Source organism: Ornithodoros turicata, chromosome 4, assembly GCF_037126465.1.
Source record: "Ornithodoros turicata isolate Travis chromosome 4, ASM3712646v1, whole genome shotgun sequence".
Lineage (NCBI taxonomy): Eukaryota > Metazoa > Arthropoda > Arachnida > Ixodida > Argasidae > Ornithodoros > Ornithodoros turicata.
In genome coordinates this window covers 7,308,175-7,327,876 of record NC_088204.1, presented here as the reverse complement: position 1 = coordinate 7,327,876, position 19,702 = coordinate 7,308,175, and the positions used below count along the sequence as shown (strand labels likewise).

The following is a 19,702-nucleotide window of genomic DNA, read 5'->3' as shown; positions in this document are numbered from 1 at the left end:
CTACGTAACACAATAGTGGCGAAGGAGAAAGAGGAAGCCGACAGTGAAAGAAGGAAATCACTGAAAAGGTTAGCCTCGAAAAGAAACATAAACATAGAAGGGGAAAACCTTCTCCCTTCTCTTTTCCACTCCCTTCATCGTCGCCACCACCTTTGCACTGCTTGCACCTTTGTCTGGGTGCCTCTCACTTTTGAGTACTATGCTCTTTTATGGCTCTTTTACCTGCTAGATATGTCTTGCCTTTGAACTTCTTTTTGGAAAGAATTCCCTTGGAATTTCTTGAAAATCTTGAATTTCAATTCTTGAAACATTTCTTGAATTTCCCTCGCAAAAAATCCTGGGAACGCCAATGACAGGTATCCGTACTTACCAAGGCAGACAATTCGTCAAAGCGTTTGTTTTATTTATGTATGCTCACCTCCATGTCTCTCCTCACTTTGCAGATTTCATTTCATATGTCAGTGACTAACAATTGCTTGACCTCACGGGCATTTTGTTTGATAAAAATACTCAATTCTGCCACAGGATAGACGTGCAATCCTTCCACCGTACAAACCGTTAACACCACTTGAACTTCCCAAAGAAATTGTACTTTTTGTTCCACACTATTCGGAAAGCTCTGCAAGGCACCACCACCACACTTCAAGTCAATGCAGGCAGTCTTCGTTGTCAGGACCATGAGTGACACAAGACCAAAATTCCATTTCATTTTTATTCATCTCCATTCTTTTTTTCTTTAGAGGCATTTACAATGTGAAGTACCCATCACCACAAAACAGTGTGAGGACACATTACGTCAGTGTCCATATTTATATATTAAAAAGGTATCGTAAAAGCACACTTCTCTTCATGAAGCTAATGACTAAAAAGGTGCAGCTAAATCAAGATCAAAATAAAATTCTGCAAACATAACAATCCACTCTTCTTATGTACACTTTCACATGCAAGACCCTGCATGACAAAATAAAGCTAAAACTAACAGATTCTACGTCATTGAATGAACAGAATGATAAACCAGGGACTACGCACATCCTAATGCGATCACCTCTGGAGATCAGTTTGAAGGACTAACAAGCATGAGCTCATTTCGTTCATGCAACGAACGGAAGAAAAAAACGTAATATTTACAAACATAACGTTATCATAATTACACTGAACATAAATGTTGATCTTCCAAAGTCATAATTTTAAAACATATTTCAATGTCCAATTTCCTCAAGCTTAGGATACAGTGCAAGGTACCCTACGTTTATTGCCGCATAGCTAAGCAGTGCAGTGGCGCCAGTGACTGTGCCACAAATTGGACAGATCAACCTTCGTCGATATTAAAAAGGAAATTTTGATTCCCTTATTCTTATCATTCGTATACTCAGCAGCACGTTAGATTTTTTACTCGATGCAGCTGACGTTAAGATGACTGCCTGCGAACGTGACGCGCACAACGGCACTCCAGGTAGGACGACAGCATGACGGCCGGCGGAACAAACACGGGCCTTCGGTTCCAGACTTTGGTCCACCGCACACCATCCGCATCATAGCCTGCAAGCAATCAATCAATCAACCCACCCGCCAGTATCACATTAGTACTGTAGGTGACAGCGTAACAACGTACGGCCGATCCGACGATATGTCTTACTTTTCGATATGAGATTCATGTATTGGCACAGCGCATGCATCATGAGCCGCTCAAAGCTGCTGCAGAGGCTGTTGCGGTACTCAGACCTGGGATGGGACTTGAAGAATCCCGACACTTCTTCCTCCAGCTGGGACAGCTTTCCCTATAAAAACAGGATGTGCGTCAGCGCCTCTTTTGCATTGCGTCGAATGTGCGGGTGACTCACCAGCGGAATCTTCTGCTTCCGCAGTAACTTTCGCAGGTCGCTGTCCAATCTGTGGAAGCTCTCCTCCGCAGAAAAGGCAGGGTGATCTATCGAGTGAAAGTGAGAGAGAGAGAAAAAAAAGTGGCGATTCTAGAGCAGATCCCGAAAGGGCAGAGGCAACAGTAGACTTTCTTTCTTTGTTTTCTTTTCTAGAATTGACAGTGCAACCTCCCTTTGTCATACACTCTGTAAATACCCCCCCCCCCTTCCCCCCCCCCCCCCCCCACACACACACACACACAGATATTTGTATCTCCGAACCCAAAATTCAATCTGACATAAATCTTGGCACATACTCTGAGTGTGACGGGCAAAGTTTGATTAGGTTTAGAGCCTGAAGTTCTAGGGTTTAACCCGATTCTTCCGTGAATTTGCGTCCTGAATTGAAGGTCGCCTCTTTAGGGTGAAACCCGATTTTTACCGGGCAAATTGCCCTCACTGAGATGTCTGTAGGAACGCATACTGACTTGTTTCGCAGCAAATAGAGTTACGTCATCATTTACACCAAACCAGTACAGTTAGTTTGAGTAACTCAGCCTGATTTCTCCCCGAGTTTCGCATACTGGAAGTTTCTTTCACCCGAATTTAGAGCACATGTTTATTTTCCCAATTTTTACCCCCCGAATTTAGAAAAAAATATTTCCAGAATACTTCAGGCTCTAATTATGCTCGATTAAAGCCTCGTACGACAGAGCATGGATGTAGAAGACATTAACTCGCTTACCTCCCCGCTTGTCAGCTCCCTCTGCCTCCGAACTTTCTTGCATTTCTTCATTACCGCAACCTTCGTCTACAATGCGTTGCTGTTCCTCTTCACTGCAACTGATGAAGTCATTCCACACCTGGCAACATTGGCAAGGAATGCAAAGCAAGCAAGGAAGCAGCACATTAGGCCCAGGCATCTCGGCGCGCAGTTGGTGTCGATCCGCTCACCTGCATGTTCTCCCTTTCGCACAGGAGTTGAGCGAAAGCCGAGACCGACTCGTGGACGAAGTCGTAGATGGACACCTCGGCCACATCCTCCGGCTCAGCCAGACTCTGCAGGTAGTGGGCTGCAAGGGGCCCCAGGATTCAAATCCCACCCCCGCTTTCAAATCATTGCCGAGAGATGCTGGAAGCAGCTCCGTGATTCCATTCTAAACCCCGCATGAAATTCAGGGTTAGTCGCCGCTGCTGAAGTGGCTGCACAGCTAACAATTATCTGTACTTGTGACTACTACTCGTTTAAAAGGTTTCGATAAGAAGAGTAGGGAATATTGTAGAAGCACCCCATTTCTTACACTGGTGTAGTAAAAATTATGTTGTTACACGTAAATTATATTGGCAAAAATGGCGATAGACGACTTCAGGAAATGCCAGAGAGTTTAGTGCCGCTTTCAACTATGGGAGGAGAAGGAGAAGCAAGGAGAAGGTCTCGACACTGTTTCAGTTTCTCGTCTCGTGGTCAAATGTCCACGAGGTGTCGAGGTCAGCAAAAAACGAAACATGACAATAATCTCCCGGGATGCAACGCATGGACAGAGAGCACCGGGATTTCCTGAAATCATCTATTCTGTAATGGTAAGGCGAATCTGACTTCCCATGAACATGCGCAGTCGTTTGTTAATATTATTGTTATTAGTTTTTGCTCCAAAATGGTCAAGAGAGTGTGAGACACATTTCAAACTTCCCAGCTCTTTCTCCTAACATGGTAAAAGTTATATTTAAAAATTTATTTGTCTGAACATTATCTGGTCAACGCTATTTACCTTGGGGGAGATTTTGCCATTATCGAATTTAAATCGTGAGACATTGAATTTTCCCAATTGGTCTCTTGAGACTTGCGAAGTCAACCTCACATTTTTTGTTTGTTTTTTTTACAGCAACAGAAAGTGCACGACGTCAGAGTAAAAAACGTTAAAAATTAAAGAATTAAAAATAAAGAAGTTAACAATTTAAAAAAGTATAAAAATTGCAAAAACCACAGTTTTGAGGCGCACAAATTGTCGGCTGAACTCAGCTCTCCGTCGAGTTATTGCGAGATAATGGAAGAAAAGCGGTCACCGACCCCTTCCTATTTCCTTCTTGCTCAGATAACTTTGTGTTGCAACCATGCTGCTGTTATCAGTAGAAGCTCGGAAAAGGAAACGTGAAAGGGCAGGTACATGACCTCCTCGCATCACATTTTTCGGAGATCTAAGCGTGGCTGGTGGTGGAATCTGGAAACAGCAGTTTTCGCATCCCCCCCTCCCCCGGCTATTACCGTTGTTGTAGTGAATGTATTTTGCGATAGAATGGGGTAAATCTGGCACGTGCTTTCTGTTTCTATAAAAAATATAAAGCAATAAAAAAAAAACGTGAGGTCGACGCAGCAAATTTCGGAGTTAGATTTGGAAAATTCAATTTGTTGGATAATTTAATAAAATTACTCGTAAGTAATGGCAAAATCCCTCCCATCATAAACAGCATTGACCCCATTATATTCCGACAAATAGATTTTTAAATACAATTTTTTATCGAGTGTTGCAGGCAGTTCAACCCCCTAATACAACTGGGTTTAAGATGAGTGCTGTCCCCTCTCAGGAAGGAGTATCTCAACGCACCTCCCAAGCCCCTTGGGAAAACGCATGAAAAGCAAATGTAAGATGAACCAATGAGCTTACAAATTCTGTGTGTGCAGCCACAGTTAATCTACAGCCAAGCCAATTGCAAATTTATGTCATTTAGCATACAGTGATTAGGGTACTAAACTTTCTGCTTAGTACAATGTGTGCCCTACTGACTAGCAAATTAATTTATTGCAACCATTGACACCTATACGGTACTTGAGGATTTAAAGCTGCGACATCACAAAAACGGTAAGCACCATTTTCGAGCCTTCGGCACTTCTTGCTCCCAGACTTGTGTTTCCCCCGTGAAGTCAGCCCCACAACGTCCACACGTGTGCTGTTGGTGCGCTGTCGGTTCTTGCGTTGCCGAGGCGACCTCTCGGCGGCAGCTACCACTTCAAGAATCTGTAGAGGCTGCCCTTGTTCCACATCAGCAATGAACCTGGGTGGGAAAGTTGTTCAAACTTTCAGACAGCAGAGCGAGAACTGGCATATGTATTTATTTATTTATTTAAGTACGTTTAAGACCCCCGGGGGTATTACACAACGGAGGGGTGAGAATCACATAAAAATACGATAGAAACCGGTAACAAAAGTATTACAAAAAAGGGAAAAATGAAATATCAAGTTGATAAGGGAAGAAGACCAGGTGTGTCCACGGGAAGAGCTTGATGAATCTGAAGCCGTGAATTGAAGGAGGGCAGCCTTAAAACGACTGGGGTCGTGGGTACAAGCAACATGTTCAGGCAGAAGATTCCAATCACTAATTGATGATATAAATGAATATGTATGATGTGAATATGTATGATATAGCCTTAGAGTGCAGACAGAGTTGGAGTAGTGGTACAAAACCCTATTCTTTCAATCAGAGTGCAAGCAATGGATGTAATAAATTACCGTATTTACTTGCGTATAAGACGCACATTTTTTTTACCCAGAAGCATTGTGCCATTGAGGGAGTGCGTTCAATAGGTACCAACCAGGACAAAAAGGTACCACCATTTCGGCACTCAAGTTGGGGTGCGTTCAATACGAGAGTGCGTCCAGTATGCAAGTAAATGTGGTAAACTGTCTAAACTACCATAATGGTCGGGTAATGGTTGTGTGAAGCTCTGTGAAATTGCCTGCCGTGACCTTCATCTAAAAAAAATTTCCTCAAGCATGACCTTGACGTATAGCCAAGTGCAATGGGTGGGGCTCTGCTTTGCTCTTACGGCACAAATGGTGAGAGAAGTGTAACAGTAACGTAACTTGACGACATAAATAGCGACAAAATAGTCAGAAAGGCACTGTTCCTCGTGGGGCAGTGTGGAGCAAGGTCAGAGAAATGCCTTTGCCTATATGTCTGAGGCTGTTTGGTTATCAATAGGGGGTCACCGCTAAAGGGATTAGCCAAGTGCGTGATGTTGTTAGGGGTTGGGTAGGGATTATCACGTAAACAAAAATGCTTTGAGGTCATTGTGCAAAGTTACGAGTCGTGCTACAGACGAAGCACAAATCTTATATGTTGCAATAGAGGATAAGTTTGAACATTAGTGATTACATGCGATTACATAAGCGATGTCCTCTCTCTTTGTTATATATTTGCTGCACTTGTTGAGCCCAAAATATGTGAGCAATAGCATTTGCAAGTCATGACCACAACACTGGTTTGAACTCTGAGGCAACTGATAAACATCGGCGGATAATCACAGGGGCAGCAAGCAGCTGCGCGGGCAATCACGGACCTGCTTAGTCCTAGAGGACTTTTTTTTTTCTTTCTGCTTTTGCTTTCTTCTTTCTGCCCACTGCTCGCAGCATCTTTTTCAGACCGCCTCCTGCAACTCAGGAAATACCGCGCATTCTGCATTTCACTACAGCCTACTTTGTAATCATTTTTGATCGACTGATCTCTACAACCACACATCAAAGAAAGCGAGTTATCACTTTCGATGATCACTCAGCTGATATCAGCTGATCGACTGCGCGCTTGCGAATAGATAATCTGCCACACCACTGTATGTTTAAAGAAATAGCAAAAGTATCTATGGTAGCAGATTCTGGAAAGTTTGTAACAGAAACATCATCAGACAGGAAAGCGATTTTTGGGACACACTTGCGCGCGTTAGGAATAACCTTGACCACTTGCACCTGCTAGTTAGAAAGATCCTCCAAATACACTGGACAGAAGTCAGACAAGTCTTCGACCAACTCTTGATTTTATTTACGGTGACCGTGAGTGTTGCTTCCAAACGGAAATATGCATTACAGTTTACAAACACAGAAGATAGAGCTGGCACTTACTGATCAAAGGCGTCCTCGACGGGATCCGCAAATGGATCAGGGAGACACGCTAGATTTTTAATTACACCCATGATCAGCAACCTAAACAGTGCACTAAAGTACGAATTTGGAAACACTAGCGCTTCGCAGCTGAGCACGAAAATTTAACTGACACCCAAGCCCGCAAACGCACTAATAATATGGCGGAGTAACCCAGATGGGAAGTCACATGATTCGCACACCCCGTTCACGTGCACGAGAGCCGTCCAATTGTAAACAGGCGCGTTGCTACGGTAGCGGCTCTCCCACAAATGTATTGTCGTCTGCTTTGTTGACATGGTTGACATTCGCCGTTTTAAGAGTAACGACCTGAGAAATTTTTTGCGAACCCCTTGGTAGTGTGTGGTCGAAACCTTTGGAAGCATTTAAGTAATTTGATCGCTCTTTTTATAACTACAAAGGAATTTGAACGCTCGGATTGCAAGTAATACCAGAAAGACGCGCCCACTACAGCGCGTGATCATGTGATCAAAGCGTGATGGAGCACGTGGTCAGACAAGCCCACGGCACTCCCCCGGATGCTGCGATGTTATGATGCTATGATCGTGTTCAAGACGTGATTGTTGTACAAATAGACGAGGCTGTCGTGCTTTCGGGTTAGGACATACATATCTCCTTCTGCTTTGATAACAAAGAGAAGAAGAAAAAAAAACTCAATTCCAGATAATCGCACTATTTTCGCGCTCACTTGTGTGCGTTATATTTGTAGTATGGCGATAACGATAACGTCGTTTGTACACAAGGTTTTGATACATATTGTGACTCTGCCCCTGTGACCCCACGAAATTAAATTGTGATTTTGGAGTTTGTAGGATGTCCGTGGAGATGACCTTTAAAATATATGTGAAGCCACAGACTGTCACCTCCATGGTCTCCTCTAAATTCCATCAAACTGTGATGGCGAAACACGAAAGCAGATTGCTGAGTATGTCGAGAATTTGCGCTCTCAATAACGCTGTTGTCGGGATGATGTATTTTCTATCGAGTGAAGTATAGGATTCTTCTTCACAGGCAGCAATGAGACATTTAAGCTGAAAAATTGTCGATGGAGGGGCCTCTGAGTGTTTGGACGAATTGGATCACAGGTTGGCATTACTGTTGGGTGGTATTGGACGAACGACTGGGCTCGCTCTATCGCTTCAAGGTAACGTATTTTAATGTTACTACTACAGGACAAGTTCTGGTAGTGGTTTGTAAAATGTGTGGCTAAACTGGGGAATGTTCATGTCGAGGAGAAAGCCAGCTTGCAAATTTAATTATGAAAATTATTTGGTGTCATTTAAGACCACGAGACTACTGAGATGATGTACGCGAGCTGCATTTTTAGTGTGTGCAGCCTGCTCTTTGTCCTTCCTTCCACTGCAGAGTTGAAATGTAGCCAACTCTGTCGGACTAGTTTTTTTTCCTCACAGTCAGTTTCAGCAGTGTGGCACTGTCAAGTGACAACAGTGCAGTTCACGAGCTTTACAATGCCCAGTGCACCCAATTTGACTGTGTTTCCAAATAGTATTACATCTTCAATTAAATTTTGAGACTTAATTCACTGTGCCCATAAAGAAAAGTGATCCTCCGAACGATTGCCAGGGGCCATATTGGCACATTTTTGCTACCTATAATTTTTTAAAATTACGTTCTATCTTACCTTGTGTAACGCTGCAGAAAGAGTACAGCATAATGCCTTGCAGATTACTTAATTTGAACTGTCACTCAAAGGCTGTAACATTTCAGTCACATGCAAAGCGGAAAGCAGGTCTGTCGCTTCTCACACGTCTTTCAGGCATCCGTCTATTGGTAAGAGTGATGCTGCGAGTGTTGTACTATGGTGGACATTTTGTTTGCTTGCTCATAAACAAACTTTCTGTGTTGTCAAGGGAGCCATCGTCACCAAAGACCCTGAGGATCCCTGCGGATTTTCTATCACATCAGAAGGAAAGGAATATCGGTTTCAAGGTACATTAAAAAAGAGAGTACAATAAAAAAAAAAAACATAGTATATGTTGGGAAACACTTGAATGGAGCATAAACAGTATAAGTACAGTTATAACTGTAATTTCGTTTGCTGATTTGCCTGCTCGTGTAGCTCCGACTGCAAATAACAGAGACGCTTGGGTCACAGAACTGGAAGAAGTGGTACTCCGACAGATGGTCTGCCACAGAGCATATCACGTGAGACTGCATTTACCTTTCACAAAGATTGGGGCTGCTACAGCAAATTGAATTCTTCTCCATGTTCTTTTCAAGCAGTATATAGTATAAAAAATATATATGGGGTGTCTGGTGAGAAAGTGTCATTAAATTTCTAAAAATTGAGTTTACTTCAGAAAATTATGAAACTACTTGGAATACGCCTGCAAAAACCCGTGATTTCGATCGTAATAGTGTACTATGGCCATTGGCCTTAGAATTCATCAAGAAAAATGTTACCTTTGCTTGGCTAATTTTTTAGTTCAATTAGCAAAATTAGCATAATTAATGCTTGACGCAAATGCAAACGGCCTCAATCTGTAGCCAAAGTCCCTGTGTGTGTGTTAATGACACTTTCTCACCAGACGCCCCGTATAAAAAATGTAGTAGCTAAAATTTATTTGTTGGAAGAATACTAGTCTTAAGAAGGTCAAAAAGTACGACTTTATTAAATAAATGAGCCTTTATTTCCGTGTCTGTCTAAAAGATGTGGGATCGCCGATACATTGGCCCAACCTTGGCCCTGATCAATGCGAAGCTCCAGGACGCCAGCCTTTTGTATGACGAACTCGCAGTTTGCGCAAAGGTAACCTCATTGGTCGCTATGCCAACAAACACAACTATTTTTTAATCCAGAAATTAACTATGAAGCCCGGTCCTGTCGATAAGGTGCGGTAGTTTGGAAAATGGGAAGGCCCATAGCGATTTTTAGATGTCACATGGAATCTATAAACAAATTGTTTGGTACGTGCGAAGACTACTAACGCGACTTCATTTTTTCTAGGAACTCGACGGCCGTGTGTTTGTACTGACATCCGAAAAAGAGAAAGCACAGCTCAATGCAGTACTTCGTGACCTGCTTGTAAGTCTGCTATCACCTTGCTATCTCCTGATAGCTAGCGGAGGCTAACAACAGGTGCTTGCTTACAGGCATTCCTGTCCTGCGTCAGGTCAGCAATTAACTTGCTGATGCAGTTGAAAGTAGGCATATACTTTTCACGTTTGATACGCCGCGTTCGACACTTTGCTAAAAGTAGGCGTGGTTGTGCAGGAAATGATTTTGCCGGATTTCCTGGCTCAGCTGGACACTCTTCCGCCACGGAAGAAGACCGTCACAATTCTTAGCTTCCTCAAGAAACAAGTTGGTAAGTAACAGCATTGCTCAGCTGTGCAGGAAGCACAGCTGCACCCTTGCCCTTTTGCCATTAAAATCCCTACCAGCTTCTAATTTTGTTGTTGTTGTTGCACTTGTTTTTCTTATTCTTATACACTAGTCAAAACTAGTAACATTCATTTCAAGGAGACTCTGATACGAATTAATTTACGTAAGATGATTGCTCATGAATGCAGATCCTATGTCCATACTTATGCCTCAACGCTCCACGAGCACGTCGAGCACGGAAGCGAGCCCGTCACCGAGTCGTACCACGCAGGTTCCTACGTTCCAACTTGACACGGCTGCTCGTCAGTCTTCCGAGGGCACTGGTCAGTTCTACAACATTGTGTTTTGTAGTACGTTTTATGTGTTTTTCGGAGCGTGTTTCTTTCCTCTACCTTTCCCTCTTGCGAAATATTTAAACCATAAAGTTGCACGCATTAATATAGGGCGCATCGATATACCTCGTATTAATACGGCTAATATTAACCGTATTAACCGTACAGTTGATACTTGATACGGTTGGTACTTTAGTATCACGGTAGGTTATACATAGGGCCTGACTTTTTCAGGTTTTATTTTTGGCCAAAATTTGGTAAATACCGGGTGATATTTTTCGTTCGAAAATTCGGGTGTATTCGGGTTAAATCCCGTTACTGGCATATTCTGTCGTCAGGAATTCGGGTGTATTCGGGTGATTTTTTTTTTTTTTAAATAAAAATTTGTCTTAACATGGAACTAATGTTCAGCAATGTTATCAAACTTTATTTTAATGCACGCTTATGAGTGTGCCACGCGACCCGTATGTTTTCGTGTAGATTCGGGTTAAACCCGAATTTTACAGATTTCGTTCGTTGGGTAAATGTCGGGCGGATACGGGTTTAACCCTAAAAAGTCAGGCCCTAGTTATACAGTGCCTTGGTTAATACGGTTAATACGGTCATTGCTGTTGTTTCCAGTGTGGTTGCCAATAGTGAAAAAGGACTATATACTTGTCTGCTGTACAGTAGTCAGAAACACGCGCGTGCGGCCGATAATTTAAAAATTTGCGATAGCACTATATAACCAGGTGATCATTTTCCAGCCTCAACAAAACGAGCGCGTACCACTCAACCAACATCCGATGACTCTGGGCCCTCTGTGTCAGAGTCGTCTGGCTCCGTGAGCAACTTTGTTTCGCCGCACGACAGCGTTCCCGAGATGAGTGAGTAAAACTATCGCATTTAGCTATTCAGTCAGTGCTGTTGCGTAAGTTTCATAGGCTCCACGCAACTGTGAGAAGGTTTTTCTCAAAAACGCAGAAAGAACCCCTTGGAGTTCATAGTTGATTGATTATGCAATAATTCACATTTAATGATTAAGTGAGTGTGTACACCTCTAGTGCAAAGCGGCCCACAACGGTTTTGCCTGGGATGAGTAAAATTGCCAGCGTCGCTCTTCTATCACAGGTCACGCAGGTCGTACTCCTCACAAAGAAACAAAAAAGGAGTAAGTAGTTCAGCAGTGACAGGATGCGCTAAATAAGTGTAGTATATAATATTACATGACTCAACAAAGCAGTGTCATGCAGAGACTCTTCATCAGAGGTGGATCCAGGATTTTCCTGAAAAGGGGGTGGGGGTGGTCCTGCCATTGACAGCACGCTATTACATTACCAAGGTCAATTGAAACTGTATGTAACGACAGAAATTATTACCCCTCCCACATTAATTCACCCCTGCTCTTCATGCCTTCGTTGGTGAATATAATATTGTGTTGACAACGGTTTATCCCATATTGATGTTGATTGCAATTGAATTGTATTACCTTTTCACTTGTCACAAACATGGTTTGTTAAGAGATGGACTGTGCAGCTGTTTGTGCACCTCAGGAAAAATCTTTGTTCATTGTAATAACAGAATGCATGGGCAATTCTGCCACCCGCTCTAGTTAAGCTAGAGTGATACAAGACAGAAAACATTCAGGGGTTGCAGAAGCAGCTGTAAACTTTGGGCACATACGTAGCAGCAAATGATGTAAAGCGTGAGACTTTCTTGTAAGCAGCATTCAGAAAGGCCCAAAGACGGCTGCCTCGACGAAGAAGCTTCAAGAAAAATCACCCGAGAAGCTGCCTTCCGCTTCTCTTCCTGCTGCAAGCAAAGGTGGGAAAGTTTTCATATCGCAGTCTCACATTGTTTTTTTAACCCTATTTTTTGGTATCACACTCTCAGAAGATTCCAGCACCATGCAAGGTTTGAGCGAGACCGTGCCACATTCGGGAATCACTGCAGACAGTGCGGACAGCTTGCGCGACCTCTGCCGAATGGCTCGCTATGGGACCAGCATGCTGAAGACCAATTACCCCATACGACTCATCCAGCCCGAGTCACTGCTCGAGTCGCTCGCGAGGCTCTTTGCATCACCTCACTATTTTGCCAGGCAGGTGCGCTTTTCGGCACTTTCTGCTTTTTACTGCTTTTGTGCATCTACCCAGCGTAGTGCGCTTACAAGCAGTGACGTCACTAGGGGGTGCAGGGGTTGCAGTCCGCACCGGGTGACACGACGGAACGGGGTGACGCACTGCACCAGTATACCTCTCTTTCTCTAAGGCAACAGGAGGAGCCCTCCTAGAACACGCGATTTTTGCTCTGTGTGCGGTATGGTAATGTGGTTGGTAGTGGCGTTGCGGTGTCGTGCAGCGTTTGGTATGGAAAAGGGTCCATAACTAGAGCCTGAAGTTTTAGGGTTTAACCCGATTCTTCCTCGAATTTGCACCCCGAATTGAAAGTTGCCACTTTAGGGTGAAACCCGATTTTTACCTGCGAAATTGCCCTCACTGAAACATCTGTAGGAATGCACATTAGCTTGTGTGGCAGCAAACACAATTACATCACCGTGTGTACCAAACCAGTACAATTCGTTTGAGTGATTGAGCCTGTTTTCTGCCCGAATTTTGTATACTGGAAGTTTTTCCACACGAATTTGCATGAATTTAGAGCACATGTTTATTTCCCCGATTTTTACCCCCCCGAATTTGGAAAAAAATATTCCCCAAAAACTTCAGGCTCTATCTATAACGGGAGGGGGGGGGGTGACGCACACTCTAGTGACGCCACTGCTTACGAGCAAGTTACACGCAAAACTGGGTGTCACACATGTTCACTTCTTTGGCCTTTGTTTCTATAGTTTTGCACCGACCTTCGTAGCTACCACGGAATTGTCACTCAAAGTGTCGCGTGATTGTTAAAAATTGTATGTGCTTTTAAGTTTTATACGTACGCACACTGGAAATAATATATTGTGAACGTATCTGTATCTGTGAGTGAGCTATTGTCTCTGTCCCAGTATACCACTCAAGAGCAAGGCCTCAGAACGCATGCTGGCAGTTGTGCGCTGGTATATGTCGGCTCTCTTCAACGTTAAGCGTGACGACGGCATTCTGAAGCCCTACAGTCCCATCTTGGGGGAAATTTTCCGCTGTTCCTGGGGTTTTGAGTATCAAACTCCAAAGAGCAAACATGAAGAGGTAGGCCATTTACTTAGGTACTTATGTAGGTACTTTGGTCACTTACCCGTCATGTCTACTTTATTAGTAGAGCCTGAAGTTTTAGGGTTTTTACCCGATTCTTCCCCGAATTTGCACCCCGAATTGAAGGTTGCCTCTTTAGGGTGAAACCCGGTTTTTACCAGGCAAATTGCCCTCTCTGGGATGTCTGTTGGAATGCACCAACTTACTTGTTTGGCAGAAAAATGTAGTTACATCGCCGTTTGTACCAAATCGCTACAGTTAGTTTGAATAACTGAGCGCGATTTCTACCCGATTTTAGTGTAATGGAAGTTTTTTTCACCCGAATTCGCATGAATTTAGTGCACACGTTTGTTTACCCGATTTTTACCCCCCCAATTTAGAAAAAAATATTTCCTGAAAACTTCAGGCTCTATATTATTAGGTACATCCGGCTATGTCGTCTGCACAAAAGTGGGTATAATGAGTCCTGGGTCTGTTATTGTGAGATACAAAATGTAGAAGGAGCAAAAGGCTTCAGGAAGACTGTATATAGCAAGCAAATCAAGACATATGCACGAGTTTTAGAGTGGTATGACCGTTGGAGGCGGCTGTGCTGATGTTCTTTCTTACACGCACTACCATTCTCCTGACATTCTTCTTCACTTTCAAGGGCATACAATACATTGTACGAGCTACCCACCTCTGTCGTTGGAGTACATTCAAAATACAGTCAACCCTCAATTTATGAACACCCTCGGTTCCCCAAAAATCGTTCATAAATCGAGGGATTCATAAATCGAAAATTCAGTTAACTGACTGCTATCGAGCAAATGCAACAGTATTTCCGCGTTGGGATTGTGTTTATAATGCCATATATTGTGTAATTTTCCTTTGGACCATGCCTTCCGCTGTGTCAATCTTGGACATAAGAGATGTGACCACATTCGCACTGGACTGGTCTCGGATTTCCTCCGGGATTTTTAACCTCCGTTTATTAATCTCCGGGTGACAGCGACCACCTTATTCATCAACTGAGGTCGGGAACACTTGGTCGCACAAGACCCCGGAAAACCCGTTTGTTGTTCGGATTTCCAGGGGTTAAGGTGCAATACCTGGAAAACATTTTGTCCGTTCATGCGTCATTCATAAGACCACGGAATTATTCCTTTGAAGGTTTCTGTTGACCTCGGAAGGATCTGTTCATAAATTGAGGGCAAAAACGCTGGGCAACTCCTAGTTGGTGCCCAGAAATTCCGTTCATTATTCGAATATCGAGGTTCATAAAACGAGGGAAAAATGAATGGAAAAAGTTTGGCTCCCCGTGCTCATGTTCATAAAACGGGGGAATTCATAAATCGAACGTTCATAAATCGAGGGTTGACTGTATATTAAAAAACAAGACATGAGTGTGCCCGTTAAAATATTCACTGAGCGTGCATCATGTACACTGCATCATTGTACTGCATAGCAGTGCATGCAGTACATGAGCTATTTTTTCTCAACGTGCCGTATACGTTTTAAATTTGTACATCTGTCTCAGGTGGCAAAATCTGGACCAGTACCAATAGCTGGCAGCAACGATCTGGCTTTTGTGGCTGAACAAATTTCTATCTGGCCTCCAAGTGAGTTTTCTTCCAATGATTGATATATATGTATTCCACTGTCCATGGTGTCCTGCTCATGGAAATTTTAACGCTTGCATAAACATTGAGGTGGGGCAGGGGCATTTGTTACGGTGAAGTTGTAGCAGCTTCATTTATCATTGGTGATATATGTCCACGTAGCGAAGGAGAGAGAGGAGGTGATATAAGCAGGGCTTCTGTATCTAGGTGGCGTTGCTTGTACCCATTTGGAACAGATAATTCCCAGTAATTCCCAGGGTATTCTTGCAGTTTCCTGCATGTACTGCGAGCATGCTGAGAGCGGCCTCTCCTTTGTGGGACACGTGGTGCCACAGGCATTCTGCGTTGGAACGTACATGCAGGTGCACATGGCAGGACAGGGCACCATTTCGGTGTTGCCGTATTCGGAGGCATACACTATGGCGTTTCCCAGTAGTTGCATCAGGCAGGTCTTCATTCTTTACTGCATTCTTTTTTTTTGTCTTGTCTCGTTGAGAACGAATGTAGATGCACTTTGTGAACGTCATTAAATTACTTTATTAAGCTTTAGAATGATGCGTATGCTAGTCAGAACCAAATAACTTAAACTTTAGGCAATTCACGTAAATGTCACTTATCGCAGCTCAGAAAGTCTCGCAAAATCGTAAATGGGTACAAAATGTCTCCTGGAGAGCAGCCATTGCCCTGCTGCAAGTTACGAGCTCATAAAAATCAATAAAATATACTCATCTTACGATGACTTATTTGCAAAATTACTTCTAGTAACAAATCACTTAATGTATAATTAGCTCAGCTGAACTAATGCATCCCATATGCAAACTTTAGTTGTTCAGCCACGTATTTCACGAACTTTCCCACATTTCCATTATTCCTCAGCTAAATTAACTCAATCCGCGGACACAACCACAGTGCTTCTCAGCTCTCGCTGCAAGTTACTGCATGAGATATTAGCATGTGTATCAAACAGTAACTTGTAAGCTTTTACTCAAGTTGGATTCCACAATGATTAATTGACCGCTTCGGTAACACATATTTTACTTCTTTCTATGCCAATTAAACTATACATTGTAGATCTGGATAGGGGAGATCTAGAGATTCAGTTGAGTCGTACTGGCTGTAACACCTTCATTGTTTTCATCGGTCTCCCTCAGACTCAAGGAAATGGTAGCTCTATCCAACATGCCAGCTCGCTTGCACACTTCTGTGTTGTTTCTACGTTGTAGATCTGTGGACACTTCGCGACCCTGGTTTGAATTCTGCGACAGCGTCACCATCTCCTGTGCCGAGTCAGGTTACCATGCGAATATAAAGTTTCTTGCAAAAGTAAGCATAAGATCGAAGTGTGCATAGGGACAGTAAATATAGGTAAACGCATATACGTATGCAGGGCCCTGTTGAGCACAGGTTTTACCGGGTTTTAAAACCCGGTAAAACCAGTCTTGTTTTTTTGCCCCCGATTTCCATAAACATCACTTAGGGTAAAACCTGAAAACAAACTGAAAAGTTCTGATTCCGCCACAAATAGGGGCACTGGAGATTGCTAAAAACACTGTACATTCAGCGCAGCTGTTCCGCATCTTATGTCAGTCTAAAATGTGAGAAGCACTCTTCTTTTTTTTTTCCACACAAAAATAAACTTTTCTACCAGTTTTTACCATTTTACGGCTCCTGAAATAAAACCCGATTTTTGCACCCGCGATTTTCAAAAAACATAAAACACGAAAACACGGGGCCCTCTACGTATGTGCTGGTATAGTGGTACACTTGATTAGCAAACGTGTACACACATATTTACTCATGTGTGAACCTTAAAAATATTCCAGCCTCCACGTGCAGATAGCCAGAAGCACAGGGTATTCATTGAAGTGTTCAACTCGATATTCAAGAAACCATTTATAAGAATCCAAGGATGTTGGAACGGAATGATGGACGCTCATTGGGCATCAGGGGTGAGATTTTCCAAAGCCAGTTTTACATACAACGCTGATGAAAACCGTCTTTACAGAATTTCTAATTGTGAATTAAATGTACAACCAATGTTAAATATTTGGAGTTTATGCCATCACAAATTGATATGACGAAAGCATATCATATTCTAGGACAACAGTGATGGTAGAGGATTTTGTCAACCTAGTAAGAATCAAAGTTTTCCTTATGCAAGCTAAGGCCAGAACTAAAACATCTGGCTTTATTACTAAGCTCATTGAGAGGTTGGGCCTGACTTTTTTCGGGTTATTTTTTTAAGCTACTCGGGGAGGTAAATATCGGGGTATACGGTAGAACTGCGATTATAGTAAAAGAGAACTGTGGTCCCAACTATGCTCCTGACAGCAAATCTCTCAATTACTTGTCCTGCTCCATTTATGGCTCTTTTACACTACATTTGATATAGTAAAATTATCCACAATACTTTAGTTACTACAGTTTACTTTACGTACTATACTTTAGCTTACTATAAAGAGGTTCTACTGTATTTTGCTTCAATAATTCGGGTGTAATTGGGTTGAACTGAACCTGATGCAACCCGGTTCTGGTTGCATCGGATTGAATCAGGTGTAAATATTCCGTTCATTCAGCATAATACACATGACACTCCAGCAGACACAGAGTATCAATATTTAGTCCATGCATCAAAAAGGCAGCAGGGTTACTGTTGTGACAGTTTGTAGAGCATATTTATGCACTTACAGCACAGTTTCCAAAGTCCTGTGTTAGTTGTAATGACTTCGGATACCCTTGGCCCAGCAGTTTTTGGGGAAATATCGGGTTAAACCCTGTTTTTGCTTATTTGAACGGCAGGGTAAATATCGGGCGTAATAGGGCATAACCCTGAAATGTCAGGCCCTAGTTATAGTTAGGGCCTGACTTTTTCGGGTTTTATTTTTGGCCAAATTCGGGGGGTAAATATCGGGTGATATTTTTCATTCGAAAATTCGGGTGTATTCAGGTTAAATCCCGTTACGGCATATTCTGTCGTCTGGAATTCGGGTGTATTCGGGTGATTTTTTTTTGTTTAATAAAAATTTGTCTTAACATGGAACTAATGTTTAGCAATGTTATCACACTTTATTTTAATGCACGCTTATGAGTGTGCCACGCGACCCAGATGTTTTCGGATAGATTCGGGTTAAACCCGAATTTTACAGATTTCGTTCGGGGGGTAAATATCGGGTGAATACGGGTTTAACCCTAAAAAGTCAGGCCCTAGTTATAGTGTGCTATTGTGCGAGCTTGTCTGATAAATGACAGCACTAACCAGTAGAATGCAACATGAACCACTAAACTTCATTAAACAATAGAAATTAATTATGAAAGTAAAATATTTGGCTGCCTGCCAGTCTGTTGCAAGAACCAATGAGCATGGCACTGATTGTTTAAAGCCCCTAGGGGTATACATATACATATATATATATATTCTGGTACAGGAAATTGAGCATTTTTTCGACGCTGAAGACCTGAGACTCCGCAAACGGCAACCCGAGCATTACATAGCCACCGAGGGTGAGGAGAGCAAGGACTCTCATTGGTGAGTTTTGTCAAAAAGGTAACGTACTGTAATCTTGAGCATTTTTTTTTTTCTTTTATCTGAATACTGAGCTCCTGGAATATTGGTTGCAGTTATTTTTACTGTTATGGGGGGGGGGGGGGGGGGGGGGGGGTAGAGTTCTCAAGCTGTATTGGCAGTTAAATGACCTGTCTATCATTGCAGATGTAACTTCCCTTTTGTGTCTGGATTTACAAACTTGCAGGGTTTGGCGCAGCGTAACAGTTTCGTTGCAAATTCGTAACTTCAAAGAAGCAGAGAAGCAAAAACGGGACATTGAAAATGCTACAATGAAATTGCAACGCCTGTATGCCAAGAAAGGTTCCAAGTATGAGTCTCAGGTAGAAGTAACTTTCTTCATCTTTGGCATGTCCAAGATGTCATCGTTGTCATGTTTCATTGCAGCTGTTTGAAAAAGCTGGGGTTGGCTATGTGTTCAAGCAAAACTTGAAAAGCAGGATGAATTCGCCGGAGAACAGCTGAATGTTTTCTATCTTGCAGCCCAGTGCCATGCTCCAGGCATGAACTAAATTTCATTTTTTTTTTTTCTGAAACTACGAGTATATTTTTAGGTGGACTTTGCCTGGTATACTAATTTTGTGTAATGATGCAACCTTTCCTTTTGTCTAGTGTAACTATGACTGCATGTACCCAGCCATCTAAATAAACAGTTGTTTGGCAGCATTTTTATCATACAGATTTTTTGTTGATTTTGCTGGAGCCAAAGACAAATTGCTTCGGTTTGTTCGTAGTTCCTGGAAGAAACTCCAGAGCAAATTTCAAAATTAACTGATTACGACAAAAAGAAAAAAAAAAAACATCATTCTGCAAACCTTTTCGAAACCATCTTCGAACACATTCATAAGAAGAAGAAAATGGTGGTTTTTGAAGCAGACCTGCTTTCCACAAATTTATAAAA

The 19,702-nt window shown here is 42.6% G+C and overlaps 2 protein-coding genes across 5 annotated transcripts; one reads left to right on the top strand and one right to left on the bottom strand.

Annotated features, from left to right (window-relative positions):
• Positions 1-48: 48 nt before the first annotated feature.
• LOC135390880 (oxysterol-binding protein-related protein 9-like) lies at positions 49-19,476 on the top strand. 4 transcript variants are annotated; one of them, XM_064620837.1, is made up of 22 exons: positions 49-68; positions 7,802-7,934; positions 8,519-8,581; positions 8,662-8,740; positions 8,871-8,956; positions 9,462-9,560; positions 9,759-9,836; positions 9,905-9,955; positions 10,026-10,119; positions 10,325-10,459; positions 11,215-11,334; positions 11,579-11,618; positions 12,174-12,271; positions 12,341-12,548; positions 13,455-13,635; positions 15,158-15,239; positions 15,510-15,684; positions 16,463-16,562; positions 17,063-17,188; positions 18,665-18,765; positions 18,989-19,124; positions 19,189-19,476. In XM_064620837.1, exons 2-22 carry the CDS (start codon positions 7,836-7,838, stop codon positions 19,264-19,266), a joined length of 2,229 nt encoding a protein of 742 aa, XP_064476907.1. In that variant the 5' UTR covers positions 49-68; positions 7,802-7,835; the 3' UTR covers positions 19,267-19,476. The 4 variants fall into 4 exon arrangements, with proteins under 4 accessions (XP_064476907.1, XP_064476908.1, XP_064476905.1 ...); XM_064620838.1 differs by lacking the exon at positions 49-68 and adding an exon at positions 7,256-7,386 and having other exon boundaries at positions 12,344-12,548; XM_064620835.1 differs by lacking the exon at positions 49-68 and adding an exon at positions 7,262-7,386.
• Positions 699-6,959, bottom strand: LOC135390882 (R3H domain-containing protein 4-like). The gene is made up of 7 exons (XM_064620840.1): positions 6,752-6,959; positions 4,726-4,910; positions 2,814-2,932; positions 2,605-2,722; positions 1,842-1,927; positions 1,637-1,778; positions 699-1,539 (listed from the first exon to the last, which is right to left on the bottom strand). The coding sequence occupies exons 1-7, from the start codon at positions 6,820-6,822 to the stop codon at positions 1,409-1,411; spliced, it is 852 nt and encodes a 283-aa protein (XP_064476910.1). The 5' UTR covers positions 6,823-6,959; the 3' UTR covers positions 699-1,408.
• Positions 19,477-19,702: the final 226 nt, after the last annotated feature.

Bases quoted from the DNA above. Each gene is read 5' to 3' on its own strand.
- LOC135390882 (XM_064620840.1), bottom strand. From the start codon at position 6,822: ATGGGTGTAATTAAAAATCTAGCGTGTCTCCCTGATCCATTTGCGGAT. The intron at 4,911-6,751 runs GTAAGTGCCAGC...TTTCCCACCCAG, and splicing joins GTCGAGGACGCCTTTGATCA to GTTCATTGCTGATGTGGAAC. The intron at 1,779-1,841 runs GTGAGTCACCCG...CTGTTTTTATAG, and splicing joins GGAAGCAGAAGATTCCGCTG to GGAAAGCTGTCCCAGCTGGA.
- LOC135390880 (XM_064620837.1), top strand. From the start codon at position 7,836: ATGGAGGGGCCTCTGAGTGTTTGGACGAATTGGATCACAGGTTGGCAT. The intron at 8,957-9,461 runs GTGAGACTGCAT...TCTGTCTAAAAG, and splicing joins TCTGCCACAGAGCATATCAC to ATGTGGGATCGCCGATACAT. The intron at 9,837-9,904 runs GTAAGTCTGCTA...GCTTGCTTACAG, and splicing joins CAGTACTTCGTGACCTGCTT to GCATTCCTGTCCTGCGTCAG.